General features: G+C 37.2%; 1 protein-coding gene across 1 annotated transcript in view; it reads right to left on the minus strand.

Annotated features, from left to right (window-relative positions):
* The window catches only part of MEGF10 (multiple EGF like domains 10), a 160,723-nt gene that overhangs the window by 103,747 nt on the left and 35,029 nt on the right, over window positions 1-21,947 (minus strand). Inside the window, exons 2-4 of the mRNA XM_014796376.2 lie at window positions 17,075-17,208; window positions 9,743-9,844; window positions 8,311-8,411 (exon numbers count right to left, since the gene is read on the minus strand). Of these exons, the coding sequence (XP_014651862.1) occupies window positions 8,311-8,411; window positions 9,743-9,844; window positions 17,075-17,190 (319 nt within the window). The 5' untranslated portion in view covers window positions 17,191-17,208. The remainder of the gene's footprint in view (window positions 1-8,310; window positions 8,412-9,742; window positions 9,845-17,074; window positions 17,209-21,947) is intronic.

Raw genomic sequence — 21,947 nt, forward strand, 5'->3', positions numbered from 1 at the left:
CTCAGTGCTCACGATGGGGGGCCATGGGAGAAGAGAAGAGGCTGTCCTGGCTCCAAACCATCCCTGGAGCTGCAAACAGTTGAGGTCTTGAGAAAGGGGGACGTATGGAATTTTGGCGTGACGCGAGAATGGACCCCAGTGATGTTGGTGAGTGTAAGGAGCTCTGAAGGGCCTGGGCCTTCTGCTGGTTTGACCCTGGCATCTGTTATTCAAGTCTCAGTCTCTTTTACCAGCCCTGAAATCATCCTGTTACTTTCTCCACTGCCACCTGTTGTTTCTAATCAGCATTTCTGTGACTCTCCAAAGAACAAAGTAGCCTCAATTTATCCCCCAGTCTGTTTCTGTCCTTGAAACCAAAACACAAATGGCTGATAAACATATATTTTGGAGGAGAACAGCATCACTACTAATTAAGGAAATGCAAACTAAAGCAATAGTAATACCCAGTGTTGGTGAGGATGTGGGGAAGTGGGCACCTTCATACACTACGAGTGGGCATGCAAGTTGTTACAACCAATCTGGACAGCAATCTGGCAATTTGTATCCAAAAGTCTTAAAATGTGGCTCAGACTGCTCGCAATATCCTTTATTCCCTTCCCACAGAAACATATTTTTACTGGGCCCCTGACCACCCAGAATAAAGATGCCCTTGCTGCTTGGTGAGGCCATGTGACTAAATTCTAGCCAAAGTGGAAATGGAATGTGATCACTTCTAGGAACTTTCCTTAGGAGACAGCTGGCATTGCCATTTGCCTCTTTCTCCCACCTCTTCCATCCATTCCTTGGGACCTAGATGGACATGTAGAGATCAATAATGGTACATGAAAATGAAGGCCGCACCCTAGAGATGGTGGAGCGGAAAGGTGGAAATTGCCTGGGTCCCTCATTGGTTTACCCACCTCTGGACTGTTACGTGAGAAATAAACAACTTTTATCTCACAGCTGAACCTAATTCTTACCGATAGAACATGCATATCCTTTGTCTCATAAATCCCACTTATGAATTGCTCACGTGTACAAAGAGAGGTATAAAATGATGCTCACTGTAGCCACTAAACTATTTAATTGTCCAACCTTAGAGTAGGTAGGTAGGAAGAAGGGAAGGAGGGTAGGAAGGAAGGAAGGAGGGAAGGAGGGAACGAGGGAAGGAGGGTAGGAAGGAAGGAAGAAGGGAACGAGAGAAGGATGGTAGGAAGGAAGGAGGGAAGGAAGGGTAAGTGAGGTAGGCAAAAAGGTAAGGAGGAAACAGATGCTAACAGACAATCTTGGAACACACTACATTTAGGTCAATTTGTGTTATGTATCTTTTCATTTCAGGAACAAGATCAAAATTCTAAACTAAAGAACTATGTGGAATCATGGGTGGGAGGAGGGGGTTTGAGAAGATGGAAGATGGGAAGTGTCTGGAGACCGCTGATCTTGTAGAGAAAATTAGTGCCCTGCAAGAAAAGCCACACCACTGCCATTCTTGTAACTTCAGATTATACGTGGGACCAGCACCAAGGCAGAGTGGAAGAGGGTGAACAAGATGAGCTTAGAGGTTATCATTTCACAAGCAAATATAGCCATGAGATTTGCAAAATGCAATTGGATATTGTTTTAATATTTACAAGAGATAAGTGGTCATAAAAAATAAGAATTATATGAAAAAGAAGACATAATTATAGCAATTAACATGGCAGTTAAAGTTAGGCCAAAAAAAATACATTTATATATCTTACTAGCTACAGATGATAGGCAAAATTCAATCAGTTAGGGTAGCCAACTGGGTTGAGGGTTTCTAATCTAACTTGAAAACTAGGACTAGGAAATAATATGCCTTAAATCTAAGGGATACAGGATACATCTACAATAGACAACGGGCTCAGTATGTTCCATGAAGGTAGTAATCAAGGACCACGTTCTCTAGTATTTAAAAAACATCAGAAAACAATACAAAGGAATACTATGTAGCTTTAAAAAAGGAAATCCTGTCACAGACTACAATATGGATGAAGCTCGAGGACACTATACTAAGTGAAATAAGTCCACCATAAAAAGACAAATACTATATGATTTCACTCATAGGAAGTATCTAAAGGAGTCAAAATCCTAGAAACAGAAAGTAGAAGTAAAAAGGTCATTGCCAAGGGCTGGGGGGATGGGAAGAGAGGAATTAGAATTTAATGGTATAGAATTTCAGTTTTAAGAGATGAAAAAATTCTAGAGCTCTGTTGCACAGCAATGTGAATATACTTAACACCACAGAGCCATACACTTAAAAATGATTAAGGTAAACTTAATGTTATATATATTTTTACTACAATTAAATAAATAAATAAATAACTTTGGCAAACTGGAAAGAGACCACCTAAATTTCATTTAAAAGTAAACCAAAAGACATGAGATGACATAATTATTTGCTTAGAGTGTAACTATCTTTCAGCCTTGTGAATATTTTGAATTTAATATAGAAACATGTAAGAGAATCAAAAACCATTGTGTTTATAATTTTAGTTTTAAGAAGATATTTGTAATACTTAAAAGAATGTGTCCTGTTAGAATAAGAGGACAGTCTATTTTTTAAATGTATCGTGGCATAATTGATGAGAAACGTTATTTTAAAGTTGAAATCTTAGAAAGACAATGTTAGAACATTTAAGGGAACTTAAGATTTCACCTTATTAAGAAGTTGAACTTATTAGATTTACAAAAATTATTTAAGAACATGGGTTTGTCAGCCTGGAAGCTGGATTACTTAAAATGGAAATTGAATTTATTAAATATATAAATTCCATTTTAAAAATTTGACAGTGTTTAAACTTGTAAAGCATTAGTCAAAGGCCCTTTATTTGTTCAAGTTTGTTAGACTAATGAATAAAACATCTATATGCTGAATTTAGCTTAAGAAACACCTAGGTTTTTGGATTTATAACTTCAGTAAATCAAAAATTAATTATTACCATTAAGAACAAACTATTAGAAAGAGAATTAAGAAAAAAATACCATTTAAAATTGCACCAAAAAGAATAAAATACCTAGGAATAAATTTAACCAAGGAAATAAAAGATCTATACATTGAAAGTATAAGACATCAATGAAAGAAATTGAAGACACAAATACATGGAAAGATATTCCGTGCTCATGGACTGCAAGAACTAATGTTGTTAAAATTACCATACTATCCAAAGCCATCTACAAATTCAGTGCAAACCCTATCAAAATTCCCATGGCATTTTTCACTGAAATAGAACAATCAATCCTAAAATTTGTATGGAACCACAAAATACCCCAAATAGCCAAAGCAATCTTGATAAAGAAGAATAAAGTTGGAGGCATCACACTCTCTGATTTCAAACTACATTACAAAGTTATAGTAATCAAAATGCCATGGTATTGGCATCAAAACAGAAACATAGATCAGTGGAACAGAATAGAGAGTCTAGAAATAAACCCACGCATACACAGTCAATTAATTTATGACAAAGCAGCCAAGAATATACAATGGGGAAAGAACAGTCTCTTCAATAAATGGTGCTGTGAAAATTGGACAGCCACACACAAAAGAATGAAACTGAACCATTATTTTACACCATACACAAAAATCAACTCAAAACAGATGAAAGACTTGAATTTAAGACCTGAAACCATAAAACTCCTAGAAGAAAACATAGTCAGTAAGCTCCTTGACATTGGTATTGGTGATGATTTTTTGGATTTGACACCAAAAGCAAAGGCAACAAAAGCAAAAATAAACAAATGGGTCTCCATCAAACTAAAAAGCTTCCGCACAGCAAAAGAAACCATCAACAAAATGAAAAGGCAACCTACCAAATGGAAGAAAATATTTGCATATCATTTATCTGAAAAGGGGTTAATATCCAAAATATACAAAGACCTCACACAACTCAAAAACAAAAAAACAAACAACCTGATTAAAAAATGGGCAAAGGATTTGAATAGACATTTTTCCAGAAAAGACACGCAGATGGCCGACAGGCACATGAAAAGATGCTCAACATCTCTAATCAGCAGGGAATTGCAAATCAAAACTACAATGAGATATCACCTCACACCTGTTAGAATGGCTATTCTCAAAAAGACAAGAAATAAGTATTCGCGAGGATGTGGAGAAAAGGGAACCCTTGTGCACTGTTGGAGGGAATGTAAATTAGCACAGCCACTATGGAAGACAGTATGGAGGTTCCTCAAAAAATTAAAAACAGAACTACCATATGATCCAGCAATTCCACTTCTGGGTATTTATCTGAAAGAAACAAAAACACTAACTTGAAAAGATATCTGTACCCCCATGTTCACTGTAGCATTATTTACAATAGCCAAGACATAGAAACAGCCTTAGGGTTCATCGATGGATGAATGGATAAAGAAGATGTGGTATATATACAGAAAATGGAATACTATTGAACCGTAAAAAGAAGGAAATCTTGCCATTTGCAGAACATGGATCAAACTTGAGGGCACATAGATTAAGTGAAATAAGTCAGACAGAAAAAGACAAATACCATATGATCTCATTTATATGTGGAATCTCAAAAAAACAAACAAAAAAGTGAACTCATAGATACAGACAACAGATTGGTGGTTGCCAGAGGTAGGAGGTGGTCAAAATGGATGAAGGTAGTCAAAAGATGCGAACTCTGTTTTATAAAAGAAATAAGACCTGGGGATGTCATGTACAGCATGGTGACTATGGTGAATAATTTTGTATTGTATATTTTGTAAGCTGCTAAGAGAATAAATCTTAAAAGTTCTCATCACAAGTAAAAAAAAATGTGTAACTATGTGAGGTGGTGAATGTTAACTAGACTTACGTTAATTAACTTCACTATATACACAAATATTGAATCATTATGTTCTACATCTGAAACTAATATCTTATATGTCAATTATCTCTCAACTTAAAAAAAAAAAAGACATATGGGCCAGCCCTGTGGCATAGTGGTTAAGTCCGCGCACTCCGCTTCAGCAGCCCAGGGTTCACAGGTTTAGATCCCAGGCGTGGACCCACACACCGCTCATTAAGCCATGCTGTGGTGGTGTCCCATATACAAAATGGAGGAAGCCTGGCACAGATGTTAGCTCAGGGCGAACCTTCCTCAAGTAAAAAGAAGAAGATTGGCACAGATGTTAGCTCAGGGTGAATCTTCCTCACACAAACACACACACTACATACATATAGACAGATATAAATGTACACATGCGCATTAAAACCATTCCTCTTGGCATTTCTTCATTAATATTTGAATTTCTCCAAATCAAAAGTAATAAAACACAAGATTAGGCAAGAATCGTAACGCTGAACGATGAATAAACTTAAAAGTTTAATTAATTTTATGAACAGGCTAAAACCTCATGGAGGAATCACGGACATCTTCATGTCTAGTAACATTTTCTTTATGGAAAATTTTCCAATCCATTCTTTTTTTCCAAGCAGATTCTTAGCGAAGGCTTCTAACCACACTATTCCCTCTACCCTGTTTTCGTTCTTCCTGCCTGACGACATACATTTGTCCTCTGGACACAGAGCCTTGTTATTCAAAGCGTGCTCCGTGGACCAGCAGCTTCCCCACAGCCTGAGAGTTTAGCAGAAATGCATAATCTTGGGCAGGATGAAGCAGGGGTGGGGAGGAATGGGAGGATGGGACTTGCTCTCCAGAAGGATCTACTCCAGCTACCTAAAAGAAACTTCTTTCAAATACAGGTATTTGCATGAAATCATCATGTTTTGCCTTCTAGGTAAACTACCAAAAATTAAACTAAAATTATAACTGACTCCTGTGTTTCAATTCTTTTTGGTAACTGGAAACAGTTCAAAATGGTGACTGTGCTATGTGCCTGGCAGCAAAACCTAGCTAAAAAAGATTATGAAAGCAGAACCGCGAATCATGTGTTCTGTCTTCCTTCTCTATCCACAAAGGTGCCTCACGAGTGCCAGCTGTTGAAAGTACAGAAGATTTACGGGAGGCGTCCCCAAGAACAAGGAAGTAAGGGAAGCGTGATCCTCCTGTGGGGATAAGCTATGAAATCAAGACATCAGAGTGGAGAGATGCAAAATACCCTTCAAGACCAAACAGCCCCCAGGCCTCTGAGACTAGACAGTAAGCTGATTAAATATAGTAACATATCTAAAAGAAAAATGTTTCAGCCTCCAGGGGCAGTTGGTCAGCCAAGAAGGCTTAGAAAAAGGAGAATTTTAGAGGCAAATGCCAGACATGTCTATCCAAGCAGTCAGGAAGGAGGATACCTTGCAACCTGTCTAGTGTGAGATAAAGGAAAAGTTAGTTTCACCCTTATAATTTTCAGGTATGATGGCGCCAGTGGAATTGCCCAGCTTCTGATATGGGCTGCACTATTGAATAAAATGAGAGAGGTGTTGGCCTATGGAAGGCTGGGCCCATGAAGCACTGAAACTCTCCGACTGGTTGGATCCACGATCCCCACATGCCAGGCCTACAAGGAAAGAAGTTATAGCCAGAACACAGCCCAAGCTCTCCAGGCTCTGTGTAACATAATGAATTAGCATCCTGGCTTTATACATCATTCCTATGACCTGCGTTAAAGGAAATGAATCCTGGGGGATAGAACTACTCTCTCAGTGTGCTGACAATTGTGCTTGTAAGTTTGAATCTTGGCAAGGGCACCAAGATGATGTCACCCCAAAACCCGGCCTCCCCAGTCTCACTCTGTGTGCATTCAGTGCCTTCTTTTGAAATCTGCCCATCAGCCTGGGCCACAGAGATCTGTTCACAACTATTCTCTAAAATGTTTGATTATAAACATGTAATTTTTATTATTCAGCATCATTATTAAAAGACATGCAAATTAACAAAAAATTAGCAAAGGCAAAATTGACACAGGGTATAAGCAAAAAGGCATTCTCAAATGTTGCTGGTGGGGGTAGAAACTGGAAACACACCAAACATCTCAGAAATACGTGTATACCTCTGACCCAGCAATTTGACTTCTAGGAATATATCATTATCTATTAATTAAAGGTATGAACAAAGATTTAACCACAATGATGTCTTCTACAGCAGCTCATAATAGGTAAAACACGTAAATTACGTAAATATTCAACAGTTGAAATTGGTTAAATAAATATCTATAATGCAATAACGCACCAACATTTGCAATATGTTACAGAAGTACATTTACTGACAATGTAATTCAAAATATTGTGATTCACTATTGTAATTCAAAAATACAATTCACCATGTGTTTTTATTTTCTTCTTTTTGTTTAGTTACATTTTCTAATTTTTTCAGTGAACATTTATTATCATATATAGCCCTGGTTCTGAACCAAAGTTGAGGAATCGCCCCTATCTACAGAAAGAATAGAGTCCAGGGTTGGAAGGAAGAGGACACATACTGGTCCAAGCCTTTTCTCTACTCAAGAGCAAAGGAGCCTCAAAGAGGTATAAATGGCTTATCCGATGTCACCCAGCTGAGCAGCGGCAGAGCCAGTGCTATCACCTGGCTCTGCAGATTCTTAAGCCCAGATGTGTCCAATCACTCCTAGTCCCTATAAATTAGAGCAGAACCTTGTCTTTCCCCATGCTACTCAACACCAGTGTCTCAGTTCAGAAAGCAAAGGTGACCCTTTGGCTATGTGTTGAACCAAAATATTTGAATAAAATCGTTGTTAATGATCTCTCTTCTACATGTTCTTTACACAATAGTAAGAAACCTCAACCACAAACTGCATCCCACATGACATTCTAGGATTTTCTGAAGTGTATCATAAAATATCAAACTTCTCTCAAGACATCTCAGAATGAATTGGTGAGATGGCGAGAGAGAAAATAAGAAGGCCTATTTTTGTGACCCAGACATACAGCCATTTCTTATTGTGAAAGTTCTTCAACTTTTAATAAGCCTCACCATTCTATGCACCAGAAAGAACACGCTGGCCTCTCAGAAGTTTACTCAGGACTCTGATCAGCTGCTGTGGGAAAGTTCTGTCTCTGTTCTCTTCTGTAACCCTAAGTCTAATGACTCCTTGACCAATTTCCAAAAAGACATTTATTGAAGAACTGAATTAACATTGCTGCATCTGGCCTTGAATCATCTTTCTATAACATCTGTTTTCTCCTCAAGCAACATTCATTTGGAGATTTCTGATAGAACAGAAGGACCGAGTTAATGCTTTCCTCATTACAAAGACCAAGACAGTGGCATCTGATAGTGAAAGGGCATGATCCAAGACGTCCCATCTCCCCAGGCCTCCATCTCGGCTGCCATTAACAGAGGCCAAGCAGCACCGGGAAAAATAAATGAACCTCAAAGGGATGAAGGTCTTACTTACGGACACATATTTCTCTGCTTTCATAAAATCCAGGACAACACTGGGATTTGCGCCTGTACATAGTTTTTTCCCCATGTCGATAGGCTGTCCGATAACTGATTCTATACAGAGGGAAAAAAGCACATTATTACTTCTTTGACCTGCAATTTGATTAGAAATAAAGAATTTATATTTTAATACAATAGAGCTATTAAATATAATAAAGGTATGAAAAGCAAAGTATTCCAAAATATTTAAGAAACATAGAATATATGTCTTGACCAATATTATGCTCTTATCAATTTGCTAAGAATATATTAAGATTGTCCATTTAAGCCAATCTACACTTTACTTCAAGGGATCAGAAGTTTCGTGACTTCTCTAATCCACTTATTTTGAGATATTTTGAAAAGTATTGATTAATATCATATATGATACTTACCTAATCATCATTCACTTACATGTGTTTTAAAGGAAAAATTCGGAGAATTCCTTTAAAAATCTATGACAATGCAGTCTCATCCCACTATAAAATAGAAGGCTTATAGACAAAAGACCCTTACATTTAACTAAAGCTTCATTCAATCACTAATTCATTTATATAACACATGTTTATTGAACATTCACTATAATCTAGGCACTGGGGAATAGCTCAGCATGAGCAAAAAAACATAGTCTTGCTCTCAAGGAACATACATTCTACTGGGGAAGAGAGACCTGTAGAATTTAAGTAAAGACACACATTGAACAAACAAATATATCATATCATGACTGGTAATGATTAAATGGTGTGAAGAAAAATAAAGCTTGAGTAAGAGAAGAGAGTGTGACAGGAAGGGGATGCTAGTTGAGATGGAGTGGCCAAGGAAAGCTGAAGAAATGAAACGGAGCATGACATCATTTAGTGCAGCATAAACCAGCAGGTGCCACACTAGACCCATGACTCATACTACTGTAAGTATTTTATAAATAAAATTAAGGTATCATGGTTCCTTTCCATATTAACATTAATATTTAATATGTTGTTTGTTTTCTATTTTCATATTTAAAAAAAAATATGTGGCTTATTTTACTTAAGTAGAGGTCAAATTTAAGTCAGCCTAAATTGAGTCAGATGTTCAAATTGAAACATATACTGAGATATGAGTTTCTTGATATCTGGTGATATCCATATTTGAGTGTCTCCTCCAATTACGCACAACACAAAAGCTGGATGAATTCTTGCTAACTAAACAATGGTAACCAGTAGACATTTTCTCTGTAAGCTCCTTAAGGGCACGGACAATCTTATTGCTTTTCTGTATCTCCCGTGATTTGGAACAAGGCTAAGACAACAGCCTGTACTCCACAACTCCTCACTAGATGAATGGAGGTAACTTCTCAAATATTTACTGTCTCTGTATCAGACTTTCCCAGTTATCCAAACTCATAAATATATCTGAGCTTCCCTTACCTGTGCCGTGTACACTTAAACCAGTTCAGAATGTCAGTGCAGCTAGTGTAGTAAATTTGATCAAAGGGATGTGGGTATGACTCTTGCACAGTCACTGAGTAGCTGAAAAGAAGAGAAAAGATAAGGAATCAATATTTTTCTTTCTTACATTAATGATATACTATGCACAAAAAAAAACAATTGTAGGCTAAATTATCTCCATTTGCAACGCCACATTGACTTTTAACAGAGAATCTCCATGTTTTTAAAGATTTTTATTTGAACCAGAACCCCAAAAGGACCAGTATTAATAATATATTTAAAAGAGAAGAGTTCACGCTGTAAATTTCCAAAAGAAATCTTTTATTATTCACCGTAAACTCTGATATTCCTAAATATAAAAACATATCACCATGTATTTTTCTGTATTTAAATCCATCTCCTCACCCCAGGGGTCTAGGGATAACCAAGATCTTTCACAAAAAGTTTTCAGTCTAAGTCTGCATGCAAATAATAAGGGTAATCAGCAAAGAGACAATTTGAGTATTCATTACAGAGTACATTTTGCTACTGATTCTGGAAAATCAGAAAGAGCATATTTCTCAAGTTGGAATTTAGAATCATTTGTTTTCGCGTGCCTGCCCTACTTCTCATACAGTGGAAGAATATATCCAACCTCTAAATAAAAACAACAAAGAAGTCTTTAAACCTGGTTCTAAACATATGGCTGAGACAATTAGCCTGAAATAATCATACCAACAGCCAGCTGTTGCATTTCCAATGCATTTTCACTAGCAGCTTCTTGTTAAAATAAAAGCATGCAATCCTATGGCCCTAAGAATGTGGGTGAAAAACATCCATGAAATATAAAAAACATTCAATGTCCAATCCCATACTTCTCCATTTTAAAGCAGTCTATTACATGCTCAAGAGCTTAGAGTTCCTGCCTACAGGAAAATCTGGAGAACCCTCCCTTCCAAACAATTCTCTTTTCATCAACAGTTTTTTAAAGATTTCTGCTAAAATCTTTAATTCAAATTAACAAACAAAATGGGCCACAATCACAGACTCGCTGCAAATCAATAGCCCAAGTTCACTAATAGGAACTATCAACTAGAAAAGGTACAGAAGGAACGAAGTTGAAATTTCTGCCTGAAGAATTCAGGTGAGATACAGGGCAGGACCTTCTCATTTGGAAAGCTGTGCGGTGCTGACCTCACAAACAGTGGGATTTCTTTCTCTAGCTGGTCTCTGTTAGTCATTATGTACTTCACCTTCAATAGGACATCCATGAAATAATCATACTATTCACACTTTTGTGTATTTCATTCTTTGGGGCATTGCAACTTGATTTCTAGGTAAATTTAGGGATCCTCCACAACTCTTAGGCAGATGCAATAGGCCCTATTGAAAAGATCACTGATTAGAAGACAGGGTTATAATCCTGTCAAAAGTTCATAAAAAACAGAAGTAAAACCAAAGAATCACTTAATAGAAATTAGTAAAAGTTTTTTTGTGCACACGCCAAAAAGACAGTTTGCAAACTGGGAGCGCTCAAACCAAAACATGGAATGAGGCTCCGAGGTATATTGTTATAAGGCAGCTTATATCGTGTAAAGGCTGGGAGTGTTTATCTTCACAGTGACTGCTTACAATATTAGAATTTTATTAAATAAAAGGGAACTGGTTAGTGGTCATATCAATTTTGGGGAACTATTTAAGTTTCACCTATGATTTTTAGAGGCATAAGCAACAAGTGACCCAAGTTAAATTAATCTCGCTTATCTTGCAATACAAGCTAAATTAAGATTTGCTTGTTCGACTAACTAGTTTTGTCTGCTCAGGGAATTTAAGTCTAGTCTTCATTTATGGTTGATTTTAACAATCCTGATCTGACACTGAGAAACTGGGTGACCTTCAGCAGATAACCTCACTTCCCTGGGTTTTGATTATTACATCTTAAAACCAGGGTCAGAGATGGCCTTGAAGATCCCCTCCCACTTGAATTTCTAACATATATTTAGGATAACTATTTCCTTCTACTCCAATAGATGACGCTGCTGCTACCTGCAAGAACAGGTTCAGATGAGCATAGAGTATGCAATTGCCTACATCTGTGATGTAACTCCTTTTGAGTAAAGCAAAGGGCCTCTGTTAAAATATACATGTTCTTGGACTGAAATATTACATTAAGGTATTAATATTTTCTTCAGACCCCTAGCAGTGTCCTGAGGTTCAAGTCAATGCAAATTCTAAGATTTCCTCACCAATTTTTTTTCCTTCCTATCCAGCTGCTTGTAGATAGCTGAATCTTGAGGCCTACAGCATTATTTCTCCATTCCTAGTGGAGAGCAAAGCGAATGAATGTCTTCTGTGTATGGAACTGCCATGTAGATGCAGTCCTACATGACCCAGGAGCAAAACAGAGAAGTTTCCATATGTGCTATAGGAATGAAAAAGAGACCACTCTAAATTAATGTCAATTGGGCAAGAAAATGTGTCCTACCAGGCTCTACAGCGCTAATTTAGCTGAACTAAATTAGTTTGTTGGAACTAGACCTGATGAACTATTCCCATAAAATTTCAAAGGCCATGATATGATGTTAAGGTCTATATGCCCCGGAGAGCAAAAGTGATAATCAACAAATGGATCTTGGCGAAACACAAACATTTGATGTGGATGGGGGAACTGATTCCACAAGCAAACATGAAAATGTTTTCACTAATTTCTAACAGCCTGGAAGATTGCTTAAATAAGAGGAAATGTTCAAGTACATGAATTTCCTCTTCTTGTCACTTGCTGTTCACCAATAGCATACATCTGCAGATGCTTCTCTGGTTTTAGGAAATAAAAAAGCTATACTCTATAAAAGGGTAATCAAACCATTTAGGATTCCAATTGAACAAACATTTATGGGACAACTTCTATGCAATTCTTGCCCTAAAAGAGCTCTCAAGAGAGGCCAGCAGGTAAATGCTAAAAATAAAGTGGTATGGCTTTAATGGAGAAATCTATACAGTTTGGGAAAATAGGAGAATAGAATTCACTATGTTTTCAGCATTTCTCTTCAACTTTGACTCATTAAAATTATCTAGAAGTTCAAACTCATTTCAGAACTGATTGAATATAAATTACTTTTCACGTTGATCAGAAACTGAGGCTTCTACTTAAGTTTACAGAAGGGTTGCAAGCCTTTTCACACCAAATTTCTTTTGTTCTTTTTTATACTATTTTTCTTTTCCATACAATCTTTCTCTTTTTTTTCCATTTTTAATGATATTATAATTTGATAGAAATTATAATAAAATGGTACAAAATTTGGAAAACAAATTTTTAAGAAAATGGAGAGAATTCCATAACTCTTACATAACCACCAATAGCATTTTGCTGTACTTCTTTACAGTTTCTAGGGGGTTTTAGTTTAGTTTTTTTGTTTTTATATTATTATAATCATGCTAGCATATAATTTTGAAACCTACTTTTTTAACTTAGAAGTATATCATAAGCATTTTTTCTTTGGTAATAAATAGTCTTCAAATTATGACTGCCAAATACTCCATAAGCAACTACACCTAATTTGCTCAATACCCACCTATCGGTAGACAATTAAGTTGGTGTCACTTTTCAAGGGGCCACTTTATGGAAGCTTTATGCTTGCATCATGAAGGGAAATGTCTCTGAGAATGGGCCGGCCTGCTCTGGTCTTGATCACTGCTTCTTTGGCCAGTTCCAGGGCTACTGTTTAATTTAATCCGCCCCTCTGCTAACAGTCCACACCTGCATTTTCGTCAGCAGCTGCTCTTAAAGACAGAGAGTGGGAAGGAAGCTTCTCGACTGTCTAGTCCAATCCTGCTTTCATCACAAATGAGCAACACTGAGCTCCCAGTGCTAGGAGTCAGTCTACAGCCAGCACAAACACCAGGATCCTCAGACACCACCCTGCCCTTCTGTCCCCTCTCAGATGTCACGAGAACATCTAAAATTTCTAAAGCAGACAGTGAGTGGCAAACTGCGGTATAAAAGGAATCTGACCTCAATTCTACACTATTTTCAGCATCAAGATGCAAAACTCTTTATCTCCTGCTTGTTTGTTTAATCTTCTCAAACACACTGAAAATGTATCATCACTGTGATTTAACCTATTGAGTATTATCCAGGGAGAAACTCCAGCAAGATTTAATTTAAGGTCAAAGAACAGAGGGTAAAAAGCCATCATAACTTGGACACATTCCAAAATGGTTAATTACATTTTATCTGCCAAAATTATCTTGTTACTTTCATCAGATATGGTAACAATCATCATTTCTTATCTCTGCTTCAGGACTGCTGCTTCAATTACTACCACTTCTGTGTTCCACCCCCAAAGGGTTGGGGAAAGAATGGCCTCTCTTCATTTTTGGTTTCTGTAGAAGAAACCCCGACAGATGGAAACACTTAAACTCACAGAACAAGGAAAGGAGATGGGAGAAGGAATAAATGATTCATGGAATTATTCATTTTCCAAAAGGATGCTGTGCAGAATTCTTTTAATAACAAGCCCTCCTGTGTATTTTAAATGATTTAATTTTCCTTAATTTCATTTTATCTACAACTTCTAAGAATCACAATTACTGCATTAAAATGAGGCATATTTTTATTTGAAAAGAAATAATGCAGGAGGTCTGAGGCAGGGCCTGAGAGTCTGCATTTCTAACAAGCTCCCAGGTGATGTTCATGCCAAAACTCCACATACCACACTCTGAGAAGCAAGGATCCAGCTGATTAAATGGCTTGGAATCCTTGGGTACAAGTGGGTCTTAGTATAAGGAAAGACTACAATGAGCCCTACTCAGCCCTACCACCAAGAACTTTGTTCTTGAAGCTAATCTTCCTCTCCCCCATTTCAATTCAAGCCCATTTCAGTTTCTGAAAGTACAGGAGAATCTGTCACCTGCACCTTTATTTGATCATTTTAATTCACACTCCTTTCCCCATTCTTGTCAAAACAATTCCACTTTCTTTTACCTTTCTTCAAAGAATCATAATCTAGCCTTATAACGGAAACTTATCAATAAGAAGATTGTAGCTGTTAATTCTTCTTTCTAGCAGTTCATAGAGAAAATACAGTCAGGATAAAAACCTCCACCATTTCCCTATTTTTTCACACTCAATTTCCCTCCCCGTTAGTGAGTATTTTAGAGGTTACTCTAATCATTTGTGCAGCAGTGGAATTATATTAGGTTTATATATTAATGTGCCCCTTGTCTGTCTTTCTGTCTCCCACCTCCCCCATTGATGTCTGTATTTAGTCATTTCATTTCCTGTCAGAAGGTGAACTTAGTCAACAATTATTTCTTGAGCACATGCCATATGCAAGGAGTGTTTTAGATACTGGAAATTATCAATGATGAACAAAATGATGCAATTATGTGTGGGAAAGTTTGGCCGAATATTGAACAAGAAATCAGGACAAAATGTGTACGTATGAGTGGGTGCTGGATTATTGAAGTCTTGGATTTTTTTCTCTTTATAGCCTTTCCCTCAGAGAGTTTATCTGTTCACATCTCATCATGCTGGAGACTCCCAAATCTATATTCCCAAACACTTCCAGGCCCCTATTTCAAATTGACCTTATGAACACAACATGGCAAAACCATACTAATCTCCTCCCTCTCAAATCAACTCTCTTCTTTTTATTTTTCCATATGTGCAATGACACCTCCACTCTTTCACACAGCAGGTTCTAAATCTCAGCCTTTTCTGCCTCTTGCACATCCTACAGTAAATGTATTACCAAGACCCGTTGATTCTTATCTCACAGTATCTTACAAATTTGGTTTTTTCCTCCCATTCCAAAGCTATCATTCTCCAAGAAGTCCAAACACCAATGGCCTCTCCCTATTTAAAATTTGATATGTACCCATTCTTGTATTTACTGGTTAATTTTTATCACTTAAATAAATACTTACTTCTTTGTGGGTGAAATGTTTTACGCGAGATGCTATGAAGATTATAAAAATAATTAATAGGAGGTCCCTCTCCTTAAATTCTATATAATATAGGTAATACCACAAATATAGAGAACTTTATTACACACACATATTTCCTCTACAGTTAAACATTTCATAAGGGTATGTAACTCCATTGACTGATCAGGGAAATACGTTTTTGTTACCGATTGTAATACTGCCAATGGAGATGGGGCAGAGCCCTCACAGAAAAATAATGCTGTGAGTGAGGAAACAGTGTGCCCCTAGAATAATACAGCTACTGTGCTTACAAGGCTCTGAGCTTTGCTCATCCTACCAGCGGGTGACAACTGTGATTAGAATGTGTACTCCGTGGTGTGCTAATCATGGTGCTGAGGGTGACAGGAGAAAGAGACCAAGAGTTTGATGTCATTGCCTTATAACTATTAAAAATACATATTACTCTCTAGTACTTGAGACTACTAGAAGGATGATATCTTCTCTTTGTCTGAAAAACTTGTATTTGCAATCTTATTTTCGGATAAAGATACTTTCCTAGAATGCAAATAGCACATTAGAGCAGTGCAGACTGCATTTAATTGTACTACAATATCACTAGACGGTTTGTGCTATTTTTGTGTTCTAAAAAAGACTACAAGATCCCTGAGAATGACCTATTGTTTTCTACTTCCTCTGTATTTCCTACTGCAAATTGCCCAGATCTGGACACTGTACCATCCGCTTTTATATAATCTATTCAATCTTGCCCTCCTCCAATCCTGTGCTGACTCTACTCTTGTTGGGCACAGCCCTTAGTGGTCTGTGTGGCACTGGTTTCAAGCTACCTTCCATTCCTAGAACCCCTCCCAATCACTGCCATCCACTCCCCTGATTCAGGTCTTCGAGAACATCTCAGGTGACACCACTTCCATGCAGTCTTGCCAGTTCCTCCAGAAATCATGTCTTCCTTTTCAGGCCACCTACAGCACAACCTTTTTAGGCCATACATTTCAACACTTAAGTACATTATTCCATACTGTCTTCCACTGCTCACTCATTGGTTCCCACACATAAGCCCAGCTCTATCAAATTATTGCAAATAAATTCAGAGCAGGGAGAAGACCTTAGGGAGATCATTTTAATTGAGCTATTAACGTTTTCCCTGGATCCTACAATTGCACCTGTGTTAGAATCAATAGATCAAGTTTTTATCACATAATATATATTCTATAAGACCAAGGTGAATAATACTATCTAATTTATTACATAAAACTAATGATTTTCACATAAAAGTAATTTTACAAATCTCTTCTCAAATTCTAATTTTATAGATCAGACTGATAATGAAGATATATAAAGAAACTTATCAGAAATTATTTCTCAGACTACTTTCAGAACTATTACCTTTCCCAGTGGCTACACACATTAGGGTCTTCAAGATTCAGAGATGATGCTGTCCTGATCCAGTGGCATAACAATAAACAAATAAAGCCCAGGCATGAGTTCAAAGAAATAACCATTTTTTTCTGAAGAACAACCTACAAGAAAAAAAAATCCAAATTAGAGATGAATTAAAATGACCCAAACAGAATTCTTTTTAATACAGCAACCATTCAGTACCAGTTGTCACTAGGGCTGAAACATGCATAACAAGTCATGGATTTAAATAGACGGGTCACCAGATTTCATGGTCCAGGAGAGAGAGGTATTTCTTCTGTTGTGCAGGGTGGCTACCATTTTGTAAATTCCTAAAATGTGCAAATTGTCATTAATTGCACCACAACAAAAGCCCTTCTCATCCATGCCAGCCAACATCAAAGGAATCTACTGACCAACTCAGAACAACACAGACTTCCAGATTCTCTCACCAGGCATATTTCCCTTCTGGAAGAAGAGGGCTCACAGAGGAATCTGGCCTCATTTGTCCTAGAGGATAAATGATGAAACAGAAGCTCCATTGACTCGAGAGGGACGCACCTCAGGATCAAACTGAGATTCACTCAGTGTGCACTGAAAGCCCACTCTATCCTAGGCACTGCAAAAACCGGCCATAAACTACAGATTTAGTTTCTATCCCTGCCCATTAAGATGTTTATAATTCAATAATCATGACATATGTTTCTTATATTTAGTGCTTCAGTTTCCCCATCTGCTGAGTAGAAACAAAACCAGCTATCTTATAGAGGTTTCTACATAGGTGTATAAAAAAAAGGTGTAAAGCTGTTTGGAGGTCAGTGATAAAGAAAATGAACCTGGTATTCTTGAGAGGAAGACAGACCATAAGGGAAAAACAAATAGCAACATATTTGCAAAACAGGCTGGCAAAGGAGATAGAAGAAGAGGGAGGAATGTTTCAGGCGAAAGGAACTGGAGGTCAGAGAGAGTCAGGCACATTTAGGGAGCTCAGATTATGGCCACGTGCCACGTAACAACGTTTTGGTCAATGACAGACCACATATACGATGGTGGTCCCATAAGATTAGTACCATACAGCCTAGGCGTGTAGTCGGCTATACCATCTAGGTTTGTGTAAGTACACTCGATGATGTTCGCACAATGACAAAATCATCTAACAATGTCTTTCTCAGAACATATCCCTGTCGTTAAGTGACCCATGACTGTAATTCAGATGGAGAAAGGGACAGGGGGCAAATCACAATGGGTTTTATAAGCCACTGCAAAGTATGTGAACTTCATCCAAAGATAACAGAGCTAGTAAAGGGTGCAGTGACATTTGAAAGATCATTCTGGCTGCAGGGGGAGAGTGACCTGCAGTGGAGACTATTCGAGGGAGTTCAGGTGAGACATGACTCTGGGTGAACTAAGGAAGTAACATTGGGGTTGCAGGGAACTGAGTGGATCTGGGAGACTTTTAGGAGGTGGAATCCACAGGACTTGGTGATTGAATGTGGGAGTAAGAGAGAGGAGGGACTTGTGGTATAGCCCCTTGGGTTCACAGCGTGCCCCTCACTGAGATGGGAAGCGCAGAAGCCCTCCTCCTCTGGGGGAAGGAAGCTTTAGTTCAGTTTCAGATATGTCAAGTTTGAGGCTCCTATGAGATATTCTAACAAAGTCATCTGTGGGCATTTATTGAACACCTACTGTGTGCCAGGCACTGGTCAGCTTGGGTGAGTAACAACTGTAATGGCATGTGCCTGGAAATCATACCCCTCTCTTCACCTACAGGAACTTAGTGCTTAGTAAGAAGGAAAAGTTTGTCATGTTACATAAAATGATTTTATGTAATCATTATAAAAACGGACATGGAATTAGAAATAGCTGATCCTTTCACTAATTATAAAGAAAATAAGCATTAACCTGCTTGTCGGTAAACTCATGAAACTAGGAACAATAGGCCAGATTATGTGACCAAAGCATTTTCTGGGTGAAAGCTGGCATTTTTATAAGTTATATTGATTTTCCATACCATGAGGTTACCAGTAGTTTTAGTATTTGGGAACTAAATTTACTGAATAATAACATTGTGGTTTAAAAAGGTCAGTTTATCATAAAACAAATAATAAACAACAATACCAGCAAAAACCTAACCTTAGGAAACAGTTTATCCTTCAAATTCAAGAAAATAGATCAAATGAAGAAGTATTAAATTCTTTAAAGTCAAAATTGTTTTTCAAGACAAGTATATTAAGTATATTATGGCAAGTTAACGATCTCTATCTCTACAAAGGCTAAAACAAAAGAAAATGTTTGATTTGGAATAAGGAAAAAATATCATAAATTTGTAAGATAATTAAAAGGTAGTGTAAGCCGCTACCAGAGGTTGTGAAATCTTTAAAAAAGGGGATTTCAATCATTACAAAATAATTCCAACATATAAAGCACAAATGGGGAACCAAAATATGGCTTATAAATTAATTCAAATTATTGATGTTTCTCACAGGCTAACTATCAGGAAGTTGTAAAATCTGAAGCTTAATGTTATGTAACTAAAGGAGCTATTCCACTGAACAGGAATGAATAAAAAGTAATGATGGTGATGATGATGATGATGAACAATAACAGCTAACACTTCCTAACTGATTACTGCGTGCCAGGCACAGTGCTGAACGCTTTATATGAATCATCTATTTAATCCTCACAGTAACTTACCTAAGGAGTAGGTATTTTTAATATCCCCATTTCACAGTTGAAGACGTAGAATATACTGCTAGTGTTTTCCTCATCCATCAAAAAAAGAAAAGCTTTAATACATTTGGTTGTAGCAAACAAGCATGGCAAATATCTCTCTGTCTCATTGCTTTATCTATCGTTATCTTTAACTGTGTCCTTTCAGTGAAGTGTGAAATATGTATATTAACTTTCATTCTTTCCTCAGAGACAAAATGAGTGCTGGTCAGCAGTAATTTGCCATCTACTCACAAACAATTACTACCCCAAATTAGAAAGTTTATATCCTGAGTCACCATCTCAGACTCAAACCCTCCATTTCGCAATTAGAAATGTTTAGTCTGTAAGGTTAGAAATTGCTGCAAGCAACGACTCAAACTGCCAAGAAAAAGAAAGAGGCTGTGTGTTCTCTTTTAATGTAAAAATTGTACCACTAATCTTTTGGTGTCCCTTCTTGCTTTATACTTGATACATGGCACTGTGAGGACTTTAACCTCTCTTCGGAAATGGCAGGCAAAAAAGCAGAATTTGGTCACCTCCTTATTGCTTTTGAAACTCAGCATACAGAAAAATCAAACTGCATTGCAAAGCTGCTGGCAGTGTTCACAGAAGGCAAAATATATGCTATTCAAAAAATATGTACTGATATACATTTAAAAATGTATATATACGTCACTTGGTCGCTTATTCCCAAAGCATTTTCCAAATTAAAATTATGAAATTAACTAAGTTCTAGAATAATTTACATTAAAGTATAAAATGTCAAAAGCAAAAAGAATTGCTAGATCCAGATGCAGGGATCATGCGAACTCACATAAACTGGATAAAACCGTTTGAGAAAATAATTCAAATATTATATATGGTGGGGGGAGAAGATATTTCACAAATATGCCAATGAGCTGGACAGAACTACAGAAATGCAACATTTCACTATATTCAGAAACATGGGTGGCCCTTCCTTTTGTTCTGTCTTGTTTAATAAAGGCACTGATAGGCAATCCAAGTAAGAAGTGGATAGGGCATTACACATACTCGTTCCCTATTTTATTTGTTTTCTTCTACAGGTTTTGATGAGTACCTGTGGGTACCTTTTATCATTTGTGTCTACCCTGAAGGAAGAAAGTTCAATACATTTTTCTTCCTCATTTTTGTCTTTTAAGCTGTGTCATCTTGTCTTACATTATAATCTTCCACTTAGAGTACAAATGAAAACAAAGCACAATCTTTAAAAAACAGTGTTATCTCAGTTGGAAAAAAAGGCAACACAGTGGTGATTTACTTCATTAAAATAGACATTTTGAAAATACTCAAAACTCTAAATTGAGTGTTAAGCTACCCCCACCCACCCAGTCTTCCTCTTCAAATAACTTTCCTTACGGTTCCATTTAAGGAAATTTAAAAGGTAAAAAAATAAACTGTCATTTGCATGAACCCCCTAGTGCCAAACCTGATTGCATTCCATATCATTCACTTAATCATTATGGAAAAGTCAAAACAGAAAATCAGTACACCTGATTAGCATTGCTAAAGTGCTCCTATTAGAAAGAGGAAACACAGCAGGCAGAGTTAACCCTTGCTGCCTACTAGGAAGGCAGGTTTTGCTTATTCGACCACAAAAACGTCAAGAAATAATCAGGTTGAATAAAATCCTTACAGTGGATGAGTCTGGGTTCTGATGATAGGGAGTAGTTTCTTTATCAGTGTATTAGGGAGAAATAAATAATGGAGCGTTGACTCAATTTATTTTTTCAACAACAGAGGGATAAATGATTCCAGACAATTCTTTCTGGCTCTAAAATCTATTCTCTTCCTCAAATCATTAAGTGCACACATAGAAATAACTTGGGTGCCCTTATCGAGTTTTTTCTCAAGCTCATTTCCTACCCTTAAAATCTTCTCACAGTTCTCTAAATGAAAACTAATTTCTTGATGAAGAATAGCCACGTTTCAGAACCCTGTGCACTACTGGTGGAATGTAAATTGGTGCAGCCATTATGGAAAACAGTATGGAGGTTCCTCAAAAAATTAAAAATAGAACTACCATATAATCCAGCAATTCCACTTCTGGGTATTTATCCAAAGGAAACAAAAACACTAACTTGATGGGGCTGGCCCAGTGGCATAGTGGTTAAGTTTGTGCGCTCTGCTT

Source organism: Ceratotherium simum, chromosome 4 (assembly GCF_057802395.1).
Source record: "Ceratotherium simum simum isolate JZ-2026a chromosome 4, ASM5780239v1, whole genome shotgun sequence".
Classification (NCBI taxonomy): Eukaryota; Metazoa; Chordata; class Mammalia; order Perissodactyla; family Rhinocerotidae; genus Ceratotherium; species Ceratotherium simum.